This window comes from Mus caroli, unplaced genomic scaffold, assembly GCF_978045245.1.
Source record: "Mus caroli unplaced genomic scaffold, Mus_caroli_1 scaffold_16, whole genome shotgun sequence".
NCBI lineage: Eukaryota > Metazoa > Chordata > Mammalia > Rodentia > Muridae > Mus > Mus caroli.
In genome coordinates, this window is record NW_028227271.1 from 96,723,995 (window position 1) to 96,748,295 (window position 24,301).

Genomic DNA, 24,301 nt, shown 5'->3' on the forward strand with positions numbered 1-24,301 from the left:
TAGTAACTTTTACCTCTTGGTTACTTTGACATGACTATTCGAGAGAGGCCAATTAATTGGTCATTTATTACTTTAGATCTATCTGTCCTACTCTGGGGGGGGGGGGGTAGCAGCCACAAAGGGAGTGATACATTAGCTTCTACATAAAAATTCCATTTATGAAATCTGTAACAAGCTCTAACATAGGACTCAAGGCATGACCTGTTTGTCGGCTGCCAGACAAGTACATTATGGGGTGCAGGGAGAGGTGCCATTCCCACCCTCTGCTTCTTCCCTGCAAACAATGAGGGAGGGCCTCTTCTTTGTTCTATGGCCAATCAGATGTCTCTTCCTGTCCATCTTTCTCCTTGGAATCCATTGGATTCCAGGGGGTAGCAAAAGTTGAGCCCAGGTGACAACTGAGCCCTTGCAAAGGTCAAGGCAGATGGCCTCTCCCTGCACAGTTCCCTCATGTTCTCCTGTCTGTGTGACCTTAGGGAGGAAGAAGGTGGGCAAGGATGGAGGAAGAGGTACCACCACCCCCCAGGACGGGGGGGGGGGGCTGTTAAACCCTGACTGCCTGTCAGGGGCCTTCATTGCACTTTCAGGTGACAATATGTTCAGGGCTTCCAAGGGCAGTTCAGCCTTCTGAATGCATGGTTATGATAGTACCCATGATGAAGGGGGAAGAAGAGCTGAACTCAATGGGCAGTGGAGCTGGGGCCTTGCTGCTCAGATGGATAGAAGAGGAGATGCAAACAGGTGGCAGTCCCACGGGTACTCCCAGTGAGGGGGTGGAGCTGAGATGGCCCTCCTGACCCTTTCCTTTAACAGATAGAAAGCAGGGGCTGGGTGTAACCCAGTTGGTACCTACAGTTGCCTGGCATGGATGAAGCCCTGAATTCTATACTTAGTCCTGCGGATACGGTGTGATTGATGTCTGCCATGCCAAGACCACAGGAAGTCAGAGGATCAGAAGGCCAAGGTCGTCCTTGACCAAGCAGTAAGTTCAAGGTCAGCCTAGGCTACAGGAGATCCTGTCCACAGAAAGGGGGGTGGGTGGGAAATGCTGAAATCTGTGGCAGTTAGTGAAAGACTGCCTTATAAAGTAAGTGATTTTTTTGCCTAGCAAAAACCCTCTTATACTCTGAAGAGAATGGACCCTTGTTCTCAATGTTAATATTTCCTTCTGTCACCTTTGTATTTTGTGAGCACATATACTTTGGCACCTTTGAAAAGAGACTTTAATAAATAAGGGAAGAAAAAAGATATTCATTAGTGAATGGTAATAAATAACAATAACTTAAAATCTCAATAAATATCTTCTCTATATCTCTGTATTTGAAACAGATGCATTGCATCGAGGAGCTTCTCTGGTCACTGGTGACCACGCATGAACGGAGCTGTGTATGTAACATCCGTCTCTGTAAACCAACAGGCCCCGGGGTCTCCCTGGCCGGGGCAGCTGGGGGCTTTCCCCATTGGCTCTCCTATGAGAATGCTGCCGAAAACCACAACTTGCTTCCTGTTTCTGAGGGCACGAAGGAAATGCCTCCAGGTTTGTTTCTAAGTATGAGGACAGCCTGTTTTGGGTTCCTAGCCAACTTCTCCATACCCCCACACTCTGTGTCCAGAATCAACCACCAAGCGTCCCCCAAAATGCTGGATGTGATAAACCTCAGGCCCCGGTTTTCAAATTCAAAGGTTGTCATCTTTTTCTCGTCTCCGCCTTTGTCCTCCCCACCCCCTTTCCTTTCCAGGGTATGAATCCATTGAGTGACAGGAAAATACATCTTTCTTATTTTCAGCAGTAAAATGTAGTGACAAGAGGTGACACCGGAATTGTCACATTCCCCTGGCGTCTTCAGACACGTGAAAACAAACCACAGGAGATACACTGGCTTGGTTCTTTGAATGCTTCCACGACTCGGACCACCATCGGTGACCATGGACTGTATCAGATAAACACTGGCAACAGCTAAGCAAGGACACCAGCCCTGAGCTTCTGGTGACATCAGCTGCCACCCTGAAGTGCTCAGACGGCTGTTCTCACTCCTATCCAGTTTTCTGTAGCTGGGCCTTCTTCCACCAGGCTCCCACGATGGCTACCTTCCTCCTTCTTTTTCTCTTCTTCTGCCTCTGCCTCCGCCATCTTGGTCCTTATCTTCCGCTCTGGGCAAACATTTCCTGGGAACCTTGGTCCCTTTCTTTGCACTGTAGCAGGAATGCAATACACAGCAGTCTCTGGAGCCGGGGTCAGATACATCCACACCGTTTAGCGGAATGCTTTCTTAGAATATGGTAAACCAGGTTGTCATCTAAAAACGACAGGTCGTCGTCGAAGGCGACCGGCCTGCAACATGCCTGGCCTACTTTGTCACTTGTTAGCCTTCTACTTCGAGACAGGTTTTTTAGTATTTTGTCATACATTGTCTCGGCTGATTCACAGGAACCGCTGCAATATCGAAAGATCAGTTCCTCCTTGGTTTCATAGCCCAAACCCAAGTCAGTGACATTTAAGTGTATCGCAGTTAAAACGCACCCCCGATTTTTGCCTCTCTGGCCTCTGCGACCTTTCCCTCTGGAATTCTCTGGGCTGGCAGCTGCAGTCTGCCGATTCCTCTCTCTTCGAGGAAGCGCTGCCACTTGTTTATCTGGTGACCTTTTCAGTCTTTTAATGGTGGCTTGAATAAAATCCATGACGTCATCAAACTGGTCAGGATAATCTTCAGGCATATTGGCTGTCCAACAAAACAGAAATGTCAAGTGAGACAACAATGATCATTTGGGGCAGTCTTCTAAGTCACGGGAACTCGCTAGAATCTGACCCATGGCAAAATGATTATCCATTGACAAACACTAAGTGTTCACAGTGGCCCTCTAGAAGCAAAGGCTAAAATGTACCCTCTAACACTTTGCAAAATATGGCTGTCAAAAGAGAGGAGACGTGGTAACGAAGACACAGTTCCCTGTGGGAAATGAATCTCTAAGAGTGAGTTGTTCATGTGAACAACATCTGACAGGTTTAACACATAGAGGCTGACTTCTAATGTCTTGTTTTATAGCCTTGGATACAGCTCTCAACTTGGACACACTCTCAAATGCTCCGTGAAATGCAGGGACTTGTATTGCGGTTAAGATGTACTTCCGTGCCTAGACACCTCGGTGCCCTGGTTTGGAGAGCATGAAGGTGCCTGCATTTTATTAAGTTGCTGCAGGATTCTGGTGTATGTGGGTATCATAGCAAACTGAGAAACCAGCTCTCAGAGGCTGCGGAGATGTGAGAGCTCCTGGCTTTGCTATTTTTCTGTAAGTTTACTCCGACTCCACCTGGCTGAGCAGGACCAGATTCAAACAGCATATACAAAGAGCTCTAAAACTCAACTCTATTTTAAAACCCATCCCCAAAACAGAAAACTAGACTATATTTATGTTTCACTGACATGAATGAATGGCAAATGGTGGTTCTAATGAAAGGGTAGAATGATTTAAATACAAAGGAGAGGCTGTTGGGAACAGATGCTGTCCTGGGTCTAGGAGTAAAGCCAGTCCATGTTCCAGCTGCCCTGTGTGGTTACAAACAGGACAAGAGCTGTGAGTTCTAGGGGTACCCACAGAGGGAATATGAACCAAGATGTCTGAAACCTCTGGGGAAGACAGGTTTATAATTCTCTGAGATTCTGAGTATTGCAGCATTTGTTTTGTATGACTAACTAAGGGGAAAACAGCCATCGGGATGATTTAATACACACCAAGGGGAGGGGAGACCTAGCCCCCATCCCCCACTCCTTTCTGAAGTCAGGTATTAAGCTTTTATGGTCATTTCGTCCCATTTCATGCAATTCAGTAGTTTTGGGTTGTATGTGCCTTAGAAAAATAAACTTCAAAAGGATTGTTAGAAAGAGTTAGTGGTTGGTTGGTTGGTTGGTTGGTTGGCTGGTTGGTTTTTGGCAAGCTCAGAAAGATTACATTGTGTCTATTCTATCTCAAATTACACTATCATAAACCTAACCCATTTAGTTGTTGAAATGCAGCAAGAATCTGAGTGTGTGTGTGTTGCTAGGTTACCTGCCTAGCTCAGCTACTAGATTTTACATACACATACACCTTCAGTGTGATACATGATAAAGAAAGACTGGAAACTGTCTGTTGTGTGCAATTTAGTATTGGATGCTTAGCTCCTGTAAGGGATAAACTGCTTCAGAACTAAAGTAAGCCCCCCTTTATCTCTTGCCTAAAAACCTAACCTGGCCCCCAAACCATCTCCTTTACCTACTTTCACCTTTGTTTTTGAGATGTGTGTACATGTCTGTGTACATGTGTGAGCAAGTATAGGGTATACATGGAATCCAGAAGTCAACACATGTGTCTTCCTCAGCTGCTCACCATCTTATTTTTGGGACACACTGGAACTCACTAACTGGGCTATGCTGTCTGGGCCAGCAAGACACAAGGATCCTCCCATCCCCCTCTTGCTAGCACCAGGAGTGCAGGTGTGTTGCTTGTCCCAGGGTTTATATGTGTACTGGGGATTAAACTCAAATACCCATGCTTCCACAGCACACACTACCAGCTGAGCATCTTCTCACTCCCCTCGCCTCTCATGATTCTATTTTCCACTCAGTGGTAAACTCTTAGACTCATGTCCTCTATGTGTCCAGAATGCTCCAACGCTTGTCAGCTCCCTTACATAAGAGCCAAAGCCTAGACTGGCAGAAAGATTGTACCTGACCTGGCTTCTGCCACATCCCAGCCTTGGTTCTGAGTTTCTTGCCTCTGTCCAGGCTATGCCAGTAGTACCATGTAGATGGCCAATGTGGCACACTTGGAGAAAAGGGACCTCAATTAGAAGAATTACTTCCACCAGACTGGCCTGTGGACATATTTGTGGGGTCCTTCCTTCCTTCCTTCCTTCCTTCCTTCCTTCCTTCCTCCTTTCTCTTTCTTTCTTTCTTTCTTTCTTTCTTTCTTTCTTTCTTTCTTTCTTTCTTTCTTTCTTTCTTTCTTTCTTTCTTTCCTTGTTTTCTTCCTTCCTTCTCTCTCTTTTCTTTTCTTTTCTCTTTTCTTTCTCTCTCTTTCTTTCTTTCTTTCTTTCTTTCCTTGTTTTCTTCCTTCCTTCTCTCTCTTTTCTTCTTTCTTTCTTTCTTTCTTTCTTTCTTTCTTTCTTTCTTTCTTTCTTTCTTTCTTTCTTCCTTCCTTCCTTCCTTCCTTCCTTCCTTCCTTCCTTCCTTCCTTTCTTTTTACTGATTAATGTAGGAAGACACACCCTGTAGGTGGGACGTATCCCCATACAGGTGGGCCTGAACTATAAAAGAAAGGAAGCTGAAGCTAAGCCTGAAAGGAAACCAGGAAGTAGGGTTCCTTCATGGTTTCGCTTCATCGTCTGCCTCTCATTCCTGCTTTGCCTTCTCTAGGTGCTAGAGCATAACCTACAAGATGAAGTAAGCCGTCTCACCCCAGGATGCTTTCAGTCACAGCATTTATCACAGCAACAACGGAAAAGCCAACTATAATGCCACCCCTCCATGCTAATAACAAAACAATGGAAGTGTCCCTAGATGTGGCCAAGTGTCCTCAGGGCCTAAATCACCCAGATTAACGAGTACAGCTCAAACACAGGCCTCTGTGGGGCTGTCTCTGTCTGGACCATGGCTCTTCACAGCACTCTAAGCCTCTCCCACATCTTCTGTAAGTATGGCTTGTTATGTCCCTTGCTGACCCCTTTGTTGAAAATGCAATGTCTCAAGTCTCTAACCCCTCCCTCCACGCCCTCCTCCTCCACCCCTATTGTGGTCCCCTACATGCTAACCACCCTGGTTTTGTTGGTCATTTCTTCTCCATGGTCTCTAGGAGGATAGCAGTGAGAAGGTACAGGAACTGCCTGTGTTTTCTGAGACAGGTTCTTGCCGCGTAGTCTGGGCTGGCCTACATTTGCTTTGTGCCCAGGCTGACCTTGAGCTTGAAATCCACTGAGATGGGAGCTGATTGATCATAGGCAAGTGCTTGGGGCGGGACTCTGGATCTGGAGGCCTTGATAATGGGATGGGGGTCGTGTTTAGAGGGGGAAAGAAAATTAGTTTTTCAAGATGAAAGTATGGCTTCTGTGGGAAATTGTCTTCATGAAATGAAAGGCTCTAAATTTTAAGTGTCTAAAAATATTTAGAGTCTAAAATAACCCAAATCTCAGGAATTGGTGGAGGCAGGAGCAGCATTGGTATGTGAGGCCTAAGAGGTAGGGAAGCATTTCCACACTCCCCGCTCCCCACAGCTTCACATCCTAGGCAATGGCCTCTAAGCCATGACTTCCTCAAGAGGGAGAAGGGACACATTTCCAGAGGCTGGACCAGAAGCATGCGCCTGGCTCCCATCTCCTCAGAACCACTTTTTCATAGCACTTCTGTCAGGGAGTTTTCGTAAAGAGACAACAAATCCTTAAATTATTCTGCCATGGTGTGGAAAATGACTGATTTTAAAATGAGCTGATTGTGTTTTAAAAAGGTTTTTTCACAAAGAAATTGGTGAGAAAATAAATGAATGTGTGTTTAATTATATGATATTTTTCTCTTATATTTATAAGAAGTACAAACTTCTAAAATAGATACCGTTGAGGTGATTAATTAAAATATAGCGTTGCTTTAATTTTTTTTTTAAAAGATTTTGTTTAACAAAGGACTCACACTATGAGGTCTCAGGCTCAATTTAAAAATTCCTAGGTAGATGATTGATTAACTTAGGAGCCTGGGACGGTGGAAAGTTAAGATTGATTACTAGCCAACTGAAGATTAATCAAAAGTGAGGACAAACTGCAAACTGTTCAACAGAAGTTAAAAATAAAACATTGGCGTTACAAAAAATTAAGTTTTCTGGCTTCAGAAACGAATGAATTTACATGAGACACAATTTGAACCAATCCCAGTGACATAATTTGGCTCTAACATCTTCAATCTTCTTTAAAAATCTCCCTGTTTTCCAGACCTTGTACTGCACAGCTTTGTCATAGACTGGGGTCAGCAGATATAGCATGGGATGCTGAATTAGGTTAGCATCTGGAATAAACACTGAGTAATAATAATAATAATAATAATAATAATAATAATGATAGTAGTAGTAAATCAAGAGTTCCAAATCTAGCATGGGGCAAATATTATATTTAGGACATAGCTATATGTCATTATGAAAAAGTTTAATTTTAAATTCCCCTTGGCCTTTCCACAGAACCAGGGTAGAACCTTGGCTAAAAGGTTACATGTTCATCCTGAATCTATCCCATAATAACCCGTTTCAAAGCTACATCTTGTACAACCCCAAGAATAAACTCCAGTGTAACCTATGGACTTTGAGTGATTGTAGCAAATACCACTCACACGATAGGAATTTATATTGATAAAAGAGGAGACTTGTGTATACGGAAGCAGAAGGTGTGTGGAAAACCTCTGTACCTTCCTATGAATTTTGGTATAATCTTTCTTAAAAGTACAATGCGCACACACACACACACACACACACACACACACACACACACACACATACACACACACACACATGAGCCACACACAGAGGCACGTGCCTTTAATTCCAGTCCTCTGTAGGCAGAGACAGGTTGAGTTCTGTGAGTTTGAGGCCAGCCTGGTCTACATAGTGAGTTTCGGGCCAACCATAGTGAAACTTTGTTTCAAAACACTACCACCACCACCACCACCAAAACAAAAAAGGCTGTTCTGACCTTGGGACACACTGGTTCAATGTGTTGAACTGAGGAGTAGAGGTTAGGACTCCTCTTGTTGATGAGAAACCTCTCCTTACATGGCTACTAAGAGAATATGATTTAGTCACCAAGTTCAGGCTTTTACAGGACTGTTGAGCTGAAGGGCATTTTTCTTTCATAGTCTTAAAAAATGAGCAAACAACATACATTTAGATGGAAAATGTTACATATGTAAATTGTGGGCCTAAGAATTAATAGTCAGAAATGAGGATAGGACATTATATTTTCAAACCATGAAAGAACTCAATTCCTCACTCCTGTTTTTTTATGTCACTGACTTTCACTGGCAGAGACAAGCTCCCTTTGTCATGCTTAGCATTTAAGGGATGTTAGTAGCCATATGATTCTGTAGAAGGGTGCTGGGTAAACCTCCCCAGCCTGTTCTAAAGAATTCCACAGAAATGTCTAGCCTTGTCTAGGCAAGTAACACCACATCTTGAATTCAGGGACCCACAGTTGCTTTAATCTTCTAGGACTTTGCTAAGCTGAGGGGAGGAAAGAGGGGCTTGCATTCATATTATGTCCTATAGTCTGGTCTAATGGTATAGCACACTCTTACCCTATGAAGAGTTTACGGAATAATGTCAGGTATACAGAGATCCCTACTAATGTTAACGTTACAATACTTGCAAACCACAAAAGAAGGCCACAATTTGAACAACCAATAAAAACAAAATAAAATAAAAAGTCATGCAAATAGATAGAACAATGAAAGCAAGCAGATCAAAAAACCTGTTTATTTCCCTGATACACGTGGGGACTATATTTTGAAAAATACGTCTGCTTGAAAGTTGAAGTTTTGAGATATCAAAATTCTCAGTTGTTTTAAGTCATCCTTCAGAGTATAACCAAATATTTTGGCATTTTTTGGTTTCAAATATTTTAACTCTGATGTGCCCTTTGTATAAACAGTGTTATTTAAACAAATGAAACCTTGTACTGGGGCATGACTCTGGAAACAAACCGCTCACTGCAAAGGCTATGCCTCCCTTGATTATGGAGAAAAATAGTAATGTCATCTCAAGAACGAAGGGCTGGGGGAGTCACCATTTTGTAAAGCCAACTGAGTTGTTACCAGAACAGTAGTCACAGCTCTGGACATTCCTTGTAACTAAGCTAAAAAATAATAATTAAAAAAATTACAAAATTCAAAGTGTTATCTTGGTTAAATGGCTAAAATGTTAAATTTTTCTTTAAAACTGTAGGTCAACTGTATGTTAACCAAAAGATCACGTTTGTATTGGTAATTGTGTGTCCTCTTCATGCTGACAAGGCTGGCAATCTCAGCCAGACTTTTAGCTATCTCCTGCCTGTGTCTGAGAGGGAGGTAACAGAAGGCTGTCCACAACATATTGGCACGTGACTCCTTCCCACTTTGTGACGGGACTCAGAGACTGGCAGAGGGTTTCTGCAGCTAGGGATGTTCCAGGAAAGGGGGAGGGGCTGACTCTAGCACTGTAGTGTCTCTATGAAAGAAGAGATTTTCCAGGCCTAACTGAGACCTGCCAAGTCTGCTATGGAAGGCGCAGGGCACATTGTGTGGGAGGACCTGCCTTCCTACAGCACTGCACAGCCTCCAGCTTGGGTTTTGGGGCAGTAAGGACAAATGTGCTGAGCTCACAAGGCCTAGCTGGCCGTATAGTTCAGAAATACGGCAGAACTCAGAGCCTGGAGGTAAGGAGTGCCTGGCTTGAGGACTGAGAAGCTGGGTAATGTGTGCAGATACCCACAAGAGGCCTCCATAGGCCGGGGACACAGAAACCCCTCAGGGAAGGACAGTACCACCTGAAGTTCCTAACCTACCTCTCCTACAGGGAAGAAACCACATCTCTACGTAGGCTATGTCTGAGAAACAGAAATGCACTCTTCCACACATGCATAGGCCTACTGTGTGCTCTCATACACAAATGCTTATTTCTATGTAGACCTCAGCCTAGGACCAGTGTAAGTTCTTAAGACTGAAGTCATTTGGTATCTTTTGGAAAGGCACATGCGCAATTTTCTTTCACTCATTTTGAAAGACAATTACAAGAAGTCCACAGCTACTATTACATTAAAAGCTCTTCATGTTACAGTATTGTCTTAAGAGATGTCTTAAATAATAGCTTCCTTGAAGCACGTAATGATGTATCGAGGTGGAGAGGAGGCTTAGAGTCTCGCAGTGAGTAAGGCTGAAACCTGACAATATCACTGCCAGCAATATACTATGCTAATGTCCCCCTTTACCTTTGCTTCTATCCTGTCGTCGTCGTTCATTTCTACAATTCAGAGTTTGCATGACTTTGGGGAGCATTTTGTCATCTCGCATATCTCCTGAAGCAGCAGCCCCTTTGGGGAGAGCTGCTTCTGCTACACTAAAGACCTGTTCCGATGGCTGAAGAATGCGCCCTCCGTAGATATGATTGTTAGTTTGGGATTACACATCTCTGCACCTTTTCTTACAGACCGAGAAGCCACGGCTAAGAGGAAACATGTTTGCTTAAGACCAAGTGGATAGTGAGCATAAACGTGGCTGGTTTTGTTTCTAAGAGAAGTGTAGGTCTTGTCCTGAATGCTGCCTTTTTGTTTCTAAGAAAATTTCTACTACCATGCTGCTTTTTAAGTCTGGTGGAAGATGTTGGCTAATACAGAAACAAGGGCAAGATATGCCAGTTTTAAGACTTGAAACAGTACCAGGAAAATACACCTGCCATGGGAAAAATTCAGTATGAACTCAGGTACATTAAGTAGATCTCAAAGTTAGGCCACCATGGGCCACAGAACAGAGCAATGAGTCTCTGAGAAGGAAAAAGCCATGCCTTTTGGGGGCACCTCTCTCCCCTCTTCTTCTTGTATATCACTCAGAGGCAGATCTGCCAATTCCCAAGTCACAACCGGAACGCCAGCAGCCAGCAGTGGGGGCAGATTCAGACAGAGAGGCCCCGTGTCCGGAAGCCGCTAGCACTCAGTCTGGCACCAGCAACCAGGCTCTTGCCGTGGAGCTGGAGAAGACAGAGCCTGAGATTCCAGGCCCAGGTCAGTCCCTGACCAGCGTGTAACCTTGGACTAGTGGCTTAGCCCTCCTGAGGTCAACTTGCTGTCTTGTGGGGCTCTCTAGCTCTGAAGCCCTAAGATGTGGACAGTCTAAGCTTTGGCTTGAAAGTGCAAGCAGGGACTGGCTTGCTGCCACCTATGCAGGGATCAGCATCCAGCTCAGCTACCACAATTGGCCCCCATCCCCCTACACTGCGAAGCCCCACAGGAGGCGTTCTGGGGTCTAGAAGGCCTCTTCACTTTACCTTCTGGCTCAGCCGAACCTGTCTGTGAAATTTTAAATAAGCCTTGCTAATCTTCTCTTAAACCAAGTCACATCCCACCCCTTATCTGAAAAGACCCAGAAAGACATGTAGGATCCTGTATTTGTACCAGCAAGTGCCCTAGGTCCAGGCATTGTCAAACCCGTTCTATCTGTAGAGGTAGAGTTGGCCCCATGGGCTTCTTAGAGGATGCACCGATACGTCAGTCTCTTAGCACTTAAAAGCCAGATACTTTCTTAAAGCTCTCAACTTTATCCATGTGTTTTTTTGTGTCAAATCTGAGCCATTTCCAGCTCACTGCTTCAGTGGACCACTCATGGCAACTGCCACAAAAAAAAAAAAAAAATGGATGGGGTTGTGGGTGCTCCACAACTTGTCCTAGACCTAGGAGGTTGTCCATCAACCTTTGTCCTGCTTGCCTTTGGAGGACCTCTGAAAAGTGTGCTAAGAGCGTAGAACAATGTTCAATGCTCCGAAGAGTTCTACATAGCTTTACAATTCATTGGGTGCTGTTTAAAAGTCACTGTTTGATCACATACTTGAACGAGACAGACAGACAGACAGACAGACAGACACACACACACACACACACACACACAGAGAGAGAGAGAGAGAGAGAGAGAGAGGGAGGGAGGGAGAGAGAGAGAGAGAATATGTTGGCGTGTCCTCCTTTATCTAAGTACCATCCTTTATTTCCGATTTTGGGCACAGAATAGATCATCCAAATGAGAGGTATTCTTGCTTAAGTCATAAGGGGTTCAATAGCGTCTCTTTTTCCTGAGACAATCAGCAGCTGAGGCAAGTCACAAAGGCACTCAAGCCTTTCCAGAGTGACTGGTGTTCTTTTCTCATGACCAACGGTGACACTGGTTTATTTAAAGCGTTTTCTGCACAGTAAAAACACCAGCGTTTTGTTGTAGTTCTTTTAAGGGACTTCTGGATACTATCAAGTCAGAAGAAAAGGACGAACCAGAATGTATGCCACTTCAGAATATAGGAAAAGAGTGCAGAGTATATTTTAAAAGCCACCTTGCCCAGCTATAGGCTATTTTACTCAGATCTGTATCTACTTTGACCAATATGGCACATACTTCTTAGTGATACAAATTTTGAGCTGTTAGTCTACAATGCAACTAAGAAAATGTAATAATAACTGCACATGAGTACAAGTAGCCAAAAAAAAAACAAAAAACAAAAAACAAAAAAACCCACTTAGGGAACAGTATATTCATTTCATTATTCCTATTCTACTTGCTCTCATTTCTATGTATGAGGCTTGTACTTTTATTATAGTTGTAATAATGGTTCCCTGTGGAGGAATGACCACTCTCTGCTTTTAAGTCAGGGAAATACCCACCAGGGTGCCCATTTGTTAGCTAATCCATGAACACCTGGTGTGAGCTAAAAGCACTCAACAGCTATCAATAAATACAGCACACTAATGAGCACACACCATGAACTCTGTTAAAAAAAAAACACAAAACCAAAAAACAAAACACAACGACTTAACAAGCGGTGGGGAGAAATTACCCAGTAAAATTAATTTGGCGAAAAAGCCACTAGGAAAAATAATCCTTTGTGGCATTATCAGTGGCAGGTGGCACTGGGGACAGAGGGAGGGGCTTCAGAGGAGCTTGGTGGGAAGTCTTTACTTTCTCCATCTTGCAAAGTTCTAATCCCAAGGGGCCACAGGACCTTAAAAAACACCGTGAGCCACTGGATCTTCTGGGGTGGGGGGTGGGGGTGGGGCAGGAGAGGCAAGAAGTGAATAAGAGTAACTTTGAGGACCTGAGGCACTCGGATGAGAACAAGCAGAGACTAAGAGGAGATGGCAGTCAAGTTAGGAGGGTGAAGAGAAAGTTCTTGATCATCTGCATTTATTTACTCTCGTTCAGCAGTTCTCAACCTGTGGGTCTCGACCCCTTTGGGGGTGAAACAACCCTTTTACCAGGGTCACCTGAGACCATTGGCAGATACAGCTATTTACATCAACATTCCGAACAGTAGCAAAGTTACAGTTATGAAGTAGAAACAAAAATAATTTTATGGTTGGGGGTTACCATAACATAAGGAACTGGATTAAAGCATCACCGAGTTAGGAAGTTGACAACCACTGCTCTAGTTGGATATGGGGAAGGAGTTCCTAGCCTGTGAGTGAGCTCACAGAAACCTTTAAGACTTCAGAGAGCCAGGCACAAGGATCACTCAGAGATAAATACATTTGCAAAACCTCAATGCTGCATTTCTCTCCCCTCCCTCCCTCCCTCCCTCCCTCCCTCCCTCCCTCCCTCCCTCCCTCCCTCCCTCCCTCCCTCCTTTCCTTCTGCCATTAGATGTAAGTGTCCTGGAGTAGTAGGTTGTAATCTGGTGTAGGGACAAGAGTGAATATGAGCTCAGGCTGCCCAGACTCAGACCCTGGGTCTGTGGTCCCTCTAGAAGGTCTTCTCTTTATGATGTCCTAAGACAGGAACAGTCAAGATTAACGAAGCAAAGGTTTGATCTAGGAGCACAGAAACAATCACCCTGTGTCTGCGATCATTCTTCATTGATAGTTACATTGGAGGCAGGGTAACAAAGGCCACTGTGCCTCTTTAAACAAAGCCCGGGGGAACCAGGCTTGGCCTCTCCTCATGGTTTAGACTCTAGGGCATTTTCTTCAAAGGAGAAACCTCTGTCCAGGCCCTGGCTCAGTGATTTGTGGGCAGAGGGAACCAACCAATTTGGGGGTATGTGCTGTGTGTGTGTGTGTGTGTGTGTGTGTGTGTGTGTGCTGCCTCTTCTGTACTCCTAGACATGCTTGACAATGAACTTTCCACGCAACAACAGACTCAATAGATTGCCGAGAATGGGATTTCTCCTGTCTACATCTGGGTGCACATATCCTCTGGGAGTATTAGGAGAAAGCTTTCTACTGCTCTGGGGATAAGGGCTAGCTTCAAGGGGGTTTGTCTATTCCTCAACTTCCACATCTGCTGTGCCCCTAACCAGGCCTGTGACAGTCCTGTTGAAGATCCCCTGCCTTTTTGAGCCCTTCTGATTCCTTATGGTATAAGGTGCACTTCACTTGAAGGCATGACTTAAATCTAATCATATAGAAAGAATCAGATAAGTCCAAAGTCAGGGAAAGGATAGACAAAGAAGCCACCCCACGCACCCCACTCCAGCGTCATGGGTTGCAGGGAGGAGGTGCTAAAGAAGAATAAAGGAAGCAGACAAATGGACCTTGTGATTCTAGGCTCAAAGACTAGTACTGAGGAGACTGCCACCAGGACTGATGAAGCTGGAATATCTGTTGGAAGTGCATGATGTCAAATTTACACTGATGTCAAATTTCCTGATTTTGTAGCTGAACTGTGCTTGTGTAAGACATTGTGTTGTTCTTGGAGGGCATATCTGAAAGTACTTAATGTTGTGACTGTCTTAATGTATTCTTAGATGGCTTGAAGGGGGGAAAAGAGGCAAAGTGCTCCAAAGAGACAAAACTTCCTGAGAGGTGGATGGATGACCTCCATTCTATGGATGCTTCCCTGGAAGGGGTCTGCATTGAAGAAGCCCGGGAATACTGAGGCAGGAGGGTCCATACGTCTTCTTGACCAAGCTGGCAAGGCTATCTGTCTATTTACTGAGTCCTCTAATAGTTCAGATCCAGAAGTGCATTTCCACTGTGGGGTTCTTATTAGCACATACATTTGAATGATGGAGTCAGACTTTTTAACATCAAAAAGCTGGTTAATCTGACTTCATTAGTTTGAGAGGTTTTGTTTCATTTTATTTTATTTTATCTTTATTGGGGGAAGAATTGAAGTGAAATTGGCCAAAGTTTTGGGGTTTTGTTTGTTTGTTTGGTTTGGTTTGGTTTTTACCAAAATATGCTAAAAATTTGCTCTCAGCTAGGTTACTCACTGAATAGTCAAAAGGGACACTAACTTTAGTATGGTGTTTATGTTTCCATGCCCTTGAGGGTGAGTGGGTTGATTTGATTGTGCTCATGCCTTGAAGCCTTTTGAAAACAGGAGCCCAAAGCCCGGAGTAAGGGCAGCCTGTGCTGAATGCCCCACCCTCTGGTAGCCAGCTATTATTTGGCCCATGTTGGCTGTGTAGCAGGCGGCACTTGCTGTCACCTGCCTGCCATAGGAAATGGGACAAACTCATTTTTCTAGATCTCAGGAGAGTACTACACAATCTTCTCCCAAGACGTCTCCCAGTTCCCCTCGCCTCAGCACCGCAGCACCCACACGCCCATTGCCCTGCCCTCCTTTATGTCCACCTCCCTGACTGTATGGCTACAAACTCTGCCTGCTGCTCTCTAGTCTGTTCCCCCCCCCACACACCCTTTCCTTCCAAACACCTCTCAGACCCCACTCCCTTGAACTTTTCTCCTCTCCTGCTGGCCACATCCCAATGAGTTCATTACGGTATGACTCTAGCCAAAGGACAGATGTGTCTATCTGTCCTGGTAACAACCTGTCCACGCACCTGTCCACCTGCCTGACTGTCTGCTTATAATTTACAGCTAGATTAATTTTTGCCTTTTGGATGCTGTCCATGCCTGGCATATGAGTGGTGTGTGAGATGGCTTCTGTTGGAGCTCAGATGATTAAGTATATAGTAAGCGTCTTCATTAAGTGCAGAGCACGAGCCCTGGAGAAACAAGGCCACACTACAGTAGCAAGGAAAGTACCAAGGACATTTCACTTTTGTATCAGCCAATATTGACCCATTTGAGCATAATGACGGGCACATGCAATGTCCCCTGGCTGGCAGACTATAAGTGAGCCTTGAAAGCAATTTCCCTGGACAACTATTTTTTGGGGGTGTGAGGGGGAGGGTATGGGGGACTTTTGGGATAGCATTTGAAATGTAAATGAAGAAAATACCTAATTAAAAAATAAATTAATTAAAAAAAAAGAAAGAAGATGCTGGTCTCTGATCTCAAATAAGGGATCAGTGTCTCTGAAAAGAGTTATCCTCACAGATTTTAGTCTCAAGAGCCTCTTTCTAAGTACCAGGTGCCCTTTCCCAATTACCCAGGAACTTGACTTTCTTGCATGCGAGGCAAGCACTCTACCAACTGACCTATAGCCCTACCATCACACTTAGTAAGTCATTTCCCAGTTGGTGTCTAATCAAGTTCAGTCCATGCTACCTGCCCAGGTTTCCTTCATGCTTAATTTTTTTGTGAACCAAATATGTACATTCATGGAAGGATGTTCTACACGGTCAGAGACATCTCTGTGTTATGTGTACCAGATATTTGTGGCACTCTGGTCAGTCTCCGGAATGAGCAGGCACACATTATTTAACGAATGTAAACATTTAAAATTGTATGTATTTTATGCTTTTAGTTGTTAGACTGATAGTCAAGATGTGGCATAAGTCTATAATGAATGAATCTTCATTAAGTTCTGAAAATCTTGAGCAATATCAGTTTTAGTCACTGGTTGAAGAGCATCCTCCCCCCCCCCCCCCCCCGCCACCACACACACACAGAGTTCCTCCCTTTCGTACGTAATGTATTTTAGTGGTCTGGGTAAACACTGGCCTCGGAGTCCCAAGACCTGTCTGCTGCCGCCGTGGGTACTTGGCACTTTGGATTTCATGTTTTCCGCTCTCAGAACCAGAAACCATTTGTTTCAGCTTTAAAATGCTATGGCACCTGAACGACAGATCCCTCACACAATCTCTAATCCTCCTTTGGAGAAGATAGGCAGGAAGAAAGACAAATGAACAAGGGTGCTAGAGACAAAGTCTTGGATGCTTGCAAAGGCAAGCTACAAGCAAGTTTCTGAGTAAGTTAAAAATGGTCATGGGGCATTTATTTTATAGCCAACCTCAAGACAAGCAAGTCAGTTATTAATTCTATCTGCTTGGCTTGTGCTGTGTTGGAATAGAACTTGGGATGTTTAACTTGTCCTGGATCCAGGGGAACAGATGCTGTCTCAAGAGTGAATGTGTGCAGTGGAAGACACAGTTCCAGTGTCTCTATGGAAAGTGTACAGTGACTGTCACTGTGACAGAGGTTCTTTTGCTTAATTATGAAATCCCAAGCACCCGAAGGAAACTACAGTGACCAAAATTTATAGCACCTTTTATTTTCAAATGAAATGCAATGATTTAATGGTTTTCTACACAAGACTTAGCCAGTTGCTCTGTGTACAGTGAGGATATAAATGTCAGCACTGTGGTAGGGGTGTGCTGACATTAGTTGAATATTTAAAGTCTGCACACTGCCGTTATTTTGCCTTCCCTGCACTGACAGCTTGCTGCCGAATTGAACATACCTGGAAAGAAGTCAATTGGCTTAGAGCACAGCCCAGTTTCTCTTTGGGTAATTTCTCTGTCTAGGTTCTACTGGGTCTTTCCATAGACAAAGCAGAATTGGATGCATTCTGCTGTCCTGAACAAAATCGTAGTCAGAATCTTGTCCATAGATGCTTTAGTATCATTTGAGAAAGGGAGATGCAATCCTGCCCCCTTCCCAGTGGGATCCAGGCAGTCAATGGGATTCAATTCTATTTTGCTTGTTAAACGGCTGCTTAACCCACAGAAGCCTCAGGTTTTTCCTAGGGTGTTATCAAACTTTGGTGACTCAACCTTGGGAACAACACTAGACACACCTGGGAAACATCTAAAAGTCTGAACACCCAGGCTACACCTCAAACCCATTAAATTAGACTCCTGGCATGCAATCCTGTATCAACAACCTTTAGCATTCTTAGAAGACTCCATTCTCTTTTTATGAGTCTATTCTCCAAGGATGGTTAGGACAGGAGTATGGAGGCCAAGGAGCAATCCTGGTAGCTACTGGCACGTGGGAGAAGAAAGGCTTTCCTTCTGTGGAGCTGTAAACTGTTCACACTGAGTTCTAAAGCCATTAACTTGGAAGAATTAGTGGGAAGCAAGCCCAGGTAGACAGGATACGAATATAGCAATTAAACCCCCATGAATTAATCAGAATGCAATCAAACAGTCAGAGTTCTCCCCACTGATACCTGAATTTGAGAACTATTATTATCTGCCACTCTGCCCCTGTCCCTTTGGTTTGTCCTTTTGCAATGATTAAATGAAGACAACAACAGAGAGGGCATTTAGAATTTCAATCAGAGAAATATTTGTATGCCCTAAACTTGGGATTGAAGTGAGGCTCTTTAAAGATGAGTGCAATTGACAGAAGGTCTGGGGACACATGCTTGAATTTCAAGGGACCAACTACGTTCCTTTTAAACCACAAATCAGTCCCAAAATCCTATAAAATTCTATCCCCCCCCCCCTTTTTGACCCTTATACAAGAAGCCAATTTTGTTGTTGAAATGAAACACTTGCCACATTCTGCCTGTTTTCTTGTCCAGGGCCAAGGGTTTTTGTATGTCCTGGGGCTGACTCAAGCTTTCCCTGATGGTCAAAACCACAATACACTTCAAATGCAAAACATCAAAGCCACTCATTCTAAGGGGTTAGGTGGGTGGCCGCTGAGTATTTTGAGAGTGTATCAACTTTTCTGTTGCCACCTTTTAACCTAGATGCTCTCATTTTCTCTGTAACTCCTTTTCTGTCTATCCGACTTTACCCATATGGACTTCTGAGGACTCGAGGATAGGTTGTAATTGTTCACTTCTAGAAGGCATTAGCATTGGAGCAGTAAACCACAGACTTGTTTTAGGAGTACCCTGCGTTTGTTGTGGTTGTTGTTTTTGAGTTAGCACTGTGCGTTCTGAACGTTTCTCCCTTTCCGTTCACTTTGCACCAGTCACCCTGGACTCTTCCTACAGCAAAACTCTTCTGAACAGAGTTGACACTAGGCAGATGCTAGCTCTGGAAATGGAGGCCCTTCTGTGTTTTCTCTCTGGCTGGCCTTTCTCACAAAACTCCTTGCAACTGCAGTTCAGGATGAAAATGCAAGAGGGTTTTAGCAAGGCACAGTAAAATAGCCTTAAAAGAAAGATCCTGCTGTGTATTCCTAGAGGGGCAGGGAAGTAAGGGGTGGGGGCAATGTGTGTGTGCCCTGGTTGTGGTTGTGATGGCGGCGATAGTGGGATATTTGTTGATGAGAATGATAAAGGGACACTATTCCACATCCTCTGTATTTGCAAGGCGCCTGGAAACCCTTGGGCAGCGGCATGCAGCTGAGTACCCTTAAGGGCCTCCGAGCCCTTCCCACTTAGTGGAGAGGCGCACAACCTTCCAGGCTGGCCCCGGGTGACTGCGTGCGTGCATGCTGCGGTAGGGTGCCCTGGGGTCCGCCGGATGATGCCCCCGGGGAAGGAACGGTTCTTACAGTCACTGGTCAGCGCGAAGGGCACGCGGCGGTGGCCGAGGGAGTGGTCTTCAGCGGGCGCTTCGAGAAGCCTCTTACCGGCGGGCAGCGGGAAGGCAGACGCGGTGTGGAGCAACACCAGGCAGACAGCCACGACATCCCATAACTTCATCTTAGAGTCCCGTCCGACGGCGGCACCTGCGCGGGCGAGCAGCGGGGAAGAGAACCGCACCAGGCAAGTTAGGCTCAGACGCCCAGGACCCTGGTGCTGACTGCAGGGCAGCCTCTCCACCACTTCCCTGCCGCCCCCCCCCCCCCCCCGCCTCTCCTCCTGCACTGCTTTTGATCGATGCTTCCCTAAGCACCCCGCCCTTGTTCTGGTTTACTGCCCTCCCATCTTCCTTCATCCCCGGTACACCCCAGGTGCAGCTCGCATTCCCAACGGGTGCACTGCTGACCACTCTTCGGTCCTCCACTCTCCAACTTCCAGAGGTCAGATTATGGACATAAATTTATACCACAACTCTCGGGCCCGTTGCTTCTACTGGCTCGCGCGACATCCCATATTCCCTGGGGGGGGGGCACGGGGTAGCCCCCATCTGGCTACCTTTGCCGGGCCCTGGACAAAGACCACCACCCCTCCCCTCCCCAGCAGTTCCCGTATGTGAGCTCTGGAAACCATCCTTTCACTGATGCAAACAACAGGCTTTTTACCTCTGGGACTAAGATCAAGCTCACCCAACTGTCCCAGGCTGGACCTTTCTTCTAACTAGGCAGGGTGTAGGTTCAGGCTTGGTGGAAACACTTGCCCTCCCTCTGTCTACCTTTTAAACATCCTGGCTAAGTGAAAGAAAAAAAATGTCACCAGAACAAGTTCATGTGAATTTGCAGACTCTGGCCTGCATAAAAGTGCCAGGTTAAGTCACTTAACTTCGGAAGCATCGGCTTGGCTTAAAATACCAGTTCCACTTCTTAGGATCATTAACTCACGAACAAGTCCAGAAAGTGCCCAATAAATGTTTTACCATTGCTAGTAGGCGGCGACTGGATTTATCTTGACATTTAAAGCCCTCCGTGGTATAGCCGGGTGAACATGCCCTTGATTTTAGTTTTGCAGCTTTGTGAAGCTTTGGTCCTAATTCTGTCCCTCTCAGCAGAGATGCTATCTTTCGGTTCCCCTAGCTACTCCAGGACCCAGGACCATAGTAAGAGTCCTGAACTTAAGAGTCCTTTGGACTCTTAAGACCTCACATCTCTAGAAAGGAAGAAGGCCTTGCAGTCTGGGGTGAGCTTGCTAATAAAGAAGGCTATGTTCACTTGGCGAAAAGTCCCATCCAAAGAGATGGGGGAAGAGGGATTGAATCTCTTCGGGTATGGTGTTACTCTGTCACTCACAAGTCCCGTTGTTCCAGCATGGGGAATTGGCTGGGGAACATTCTCAAATCAGGAAATTCATGCACTTTGATAAAACAGCCTTGACATTTTTAATGGGGGAGGGCAAATCAGTTTTCAAGTACACACACACACACCACACACACACACCCCTCCCTGCACCTTTCCTATTAGTCTTCAGGCTTTTGCTTCTCTCTCCTTTCCGGGGTACATCCCTCCCGCCCCTCACAATCTCCACCCAGAATTCCAGTCTAGGTCCCTAGATAAGGCCACCAGGAAAGTGTTTAATTCGGCTGCCACCTCCCACCGCTGCGGAGACGAATTCATTTTCCATCCCTTGGGCGTCTGTTTTCTCCGCAGCTGTTGGGTTCGGAGATTGGGAAGCGACGGAACCACACAGCTCCGGGGTTCCGGCTGCGCGGGCTGGCTCGAACATCCCAGAGGAGGGAAAAAAAGACTCCTCTGGCTCCCGCCCTGCACGCAGCAGTGCAGAGAGGCGCTTCGCGAGCGGGGAGCGGGGGGGGGGGGAAGGCAAGGCCTCCGGGGTGCTAGCTTTGCCAGCTCTCGGGTGCGTGCGAAATGGCTGGCGGTCCCGAGCGGCAGGGAGGCGCGGGGTTAAGGCGCGGTCCTGGATCGCCGTGCCGGTCGGCAGGAAGCGGCGGAGGCACCAGATTTCCCTTCCGCATTAAGAGGGTTTTCCTATTTATTTATTTATTTATTTATTTATTTATCTCAGTTTGGCTCACGGAAAGCTTTTAAAAATGGACATGGCGAGCCTCGATCAGAAGCGTGGCGACGCTGGCAAAGGAGGGAAACACTTGAAACATTCACTCTCTGCCTTGCCAAAGGAGACTCTCCATCTTATTCTAAGCGGGCAGTATCAGGCTTCCCGAAAGCACCCGCCCCCAATCCCGAGGAGGTGCAGGAACACTCTTCTCTGAGAGACAGGGACCCGCTCTTCGCTCCTCTCTGAACCGCTCTTTAATTGGTGGCACTTGCTCCCCCCAACACCCGGGTGGAGATGGGGTGTGCATCTCCCTGGATGCTCTTCCAAGGAGTCCATCTGGGCCCCGCCCCGCATCCCCACTTTTCTTTTTACCGCTTTCTACCCTAAAGCATTGGCCAGACCAGTTCCCGCCGCGCCTGGCCTTTGCTGCGCGTGCTTAAGGCACCGGCCCGTGCGGGGTACCAAGCTTTTACTCCGAGGTTGACTCTGCTAAGTGAACCTCATTCTCTCTCGGACTTGGAAAGCCGGTTCTACTCTGCATCTGGGATCAACTCATCCCAGCGGGGCAGAGGGATCGCTCTGTGCATTTGGGCACCAGGTGGGACCTAGGACGGGGGCTGAAGGATGCTCAGAAAGTCGCGGTAGGGACTGCCAAATCGCCGCTCACCAATTCTGAGTTCCCGGCACCAGGGGGCACTAGAAACCGCTCGGGCCTTGTCTTCCCGCGGCGGGTAGGCTGGATTGTCATTTTAAAATATAAAACAGTAGAAGAACCAATGTTTCTACCACATATCCCCACGCTAGTGCAGGGACCTATAGACGTCCTTATGTGAATCCTCACTTTTCGGGTTTCTATTCTTCGATTCTCTTTCCCCGTATCCTGTCTCCTCATTTCACCTGAGGTGGTTTCTTGGCAACCTACTTTTAGACCCCCTGATCCTCTATCACCTAGAAAACTTTGCAGTGGGTGGCCGCTCCCTGCCACCAGTGCCCCTGCACATTTTGGGGCTAGCAGGCTGGAAAGTTTGTCTGGGATTTGCTTTCAAGACCTGGTGGCCTGGGAGGAGAGTTTACTATAAACTCGGGTGTTTCCTGTAGGGTCTGGGCAGAAATTACTAAAAGATCTGTTGCTTGTATTCACTGTGCTCAGTGTCCTTGACTGAGGACGCATTCTCTTACCACTGCCCTATAAGTGGTCAGCCCGAGATGGAGAAAGGGAGAAAATATGGGATGCTTCCCGGGGAAAAAAGCCAGGGGTGGTTCTATTTATTAGAGGACCCAAGGTAGAGTTCTAGGCCCAAGAGCGCTGGAATCTCTTGCAGATGTGGGCTAGAAACGCCGCGGGCTAAAGGACACTACACACTTGTCCCTAGTTTAAAAGACACCTCCCCCACCAAAGCTCTGAGAGAGGGAGGGCATGGTCAGGGCAAGAAAGAAACTGCGAATCGGTCTTTGAAGGTTTGGAGAGAGGAGGAGCATGATTACGGGCTAGTTGCATCTTAAACACGTACTCAAAACACCGAGGAAGCATGAGTCGAGCGCTCTCTAACATATTCCCTAAAGGAACTGGCAGAGTTGCCTTTATCCCGGTCAAAGAGCACAAACTTGGCGAACTCCGGGCTAAGTTAGACAAGCTTCCCGTGGCGTACCCATCCGCCCCTGCAGGCAGATTCTGCTCCAGGCAAGATTGCAAGCGGGGAGGAACCTGTTAAAGTGCCTTCCTACTCCCGATTCATGGGTTCCTTTTCCCTGCGTGGGGCTGGAAACCAACCCCATTCAAAATCTGCCTTGAAGTGGTACAAAGTAGTGTGTGGGTGGGGGTGAGGGGGTGTTGGGGGAAGAGACACAGAGTGCCAAAGAGAAGAGGAAGAGGTAATTAAAACAATCACCCCGAAGGCCTGGCGGGGACCTGGAGGGTTCCTAAGAGTCTTTCCAGACAGAATCCTAAGGCCGAGGCTCTCGCTGTAAGGAGCTACTTCCCTAATCTCGACCCCGCATAAGGGCATTAACAAAGTTGAAGCAAAAGGCCGGAGGAGGGGAGGAATTCCGCTTTGCAAAATCTCTCTAGAGGAGGTGAGCCCTCTATTTTTAGGTTCATAGCACCTTTGCAGCCCTCCTTCCCAGGGCTTAGCTTTCTCCCAGAACAGACCCAAACAAGCTCAACAGTAAGTTACATTCCGAGCTATGATAACGCTGCAGTTGCACTCTGGAAAAGACGCTGGCGGCGGTGGGTTAGTAGCTAGCCAAGTCTCGCACGCTGGGTTCCAGGACTGTACAGAGCGAGGTAGGGGAATTACCCTTCTCTGGCTTTTCAGGGTTCTAGGACACCAGGGTCTCTGTCTGTACTTTTTGTTCAAGCTGAAAAGACAACCTATCCTCCGCAAGGCTAGCCTCCCTCAGGTTCCTAGCCTTCCTACTTTACACTCGGTCGCCTGCTTGGGGTCCAGCCGCGCCCTTCTGCCTTCAGACGACACAGCCGCCGCCCGCCCTGTCCCCTCCAGCACGTTTCCCCCTCTTACCTCGGATCCGGTCTCCGTAGACCCCCAGTTGGACATTAACTCCAAGTGGCCCGAATCCCATCCAGGAGACCCATCCGGACCTCGGGCAGGAGCGCGGGGCCCCGCCCAGAAGGTCGGGAGCAAGAGCACGCAATCCAGGGGTCGCGCCGGGCAGCGAGGACACGCAGGAGGCGGCGGCCACCGTGCCAGCCGCCGCCGCCGCCGCGAGGAGGGCGAAGGCTGCCGACACCTCGCACACCGGCCTCCTGGACCCCAAGAAGACTAAGTCTGAGCAGCCGCCCCTGCCTTGGCTGAGGAGTGGCACGGCTGCGCGCGCGGCGCTCGCTCTGGGCTGGAGCAGCACGGGGCCCCGGGCGCTGCGGGTGGCTC

General features: G+C 46.7%; 1 protein-coding gene across 3 annotated transcripts; it reads right to left on the minus strand.

The window, feature by feature from the left end:
• Positions 1-1,358: 1,358 nt before the first annotated feature.
• Gdnf (glial cell derived neurotrophic factor) lies at positions 1,359-24,074 on the minus strand. 3 transcript variants are annotated; one of them, XM_021183876.2, is made up of 3 exons: positions 23,933-24,074; positions 19,394-19,492; positions 1,359-2,720 (listed from the first exon to the last, which is right to left on the minus strand). In XM_021183876.2, the coding sequence occupies exons 1-3, from the start codon at positions 23,991-23,993 to the stop codon at positions 2,236-2,238; spliced, it is 645 nt and encodes a 214-aa protein (XP_021039535.1). In that variant the 5' UTR covers positions 23,994-24,074; the 3' UTR covers positions 1,359-2,235. The 3 variants fall into 3 exon arrangements, with proteins under 3 accessions (XP_021039535.1, XP_021039534.1, XP_021039533.2); XM_021183875.2 differs by having other exon boundaries at positions 19,316-19,492; XM_021183874.2 differs by lacking the exon at positions 23,933-24,074 and adding an exon at positions 20,987-21,020 and having other exon boundaries at positions 19,316-19,492.
• Positions 24,075-24,301: the final 227 nt, after the last annotated feature.

What these genes read in the sequence shown, in the direction of transcription:
- Gdnf (XM_021183875.2), bottom strand. Translation starts at nt 23,993, where the DNA reads ATGGGATTCGGGCCACTTGGAGTTAATGTCCAACTGGGGGTCTACGGA. An exon ending in CTACGGAGACCGGATCCGAG is followed by an intron (nt 19,493 to 23,932) that starts GTAAGAGGGGGA and finishes TCGCCCGCGCAG; the next exon opens with GTGCCGCCGTCGGACGGGAC. An exon ending in CTTCGCGCTGACCAGTGACT is followed by an intron (nt 2,721 to 19,315) that starts GTAAGAACCGTT and finishes TTTGTTGGACAG; the next exon opens with CCAATATGCCTGAAGATTAT.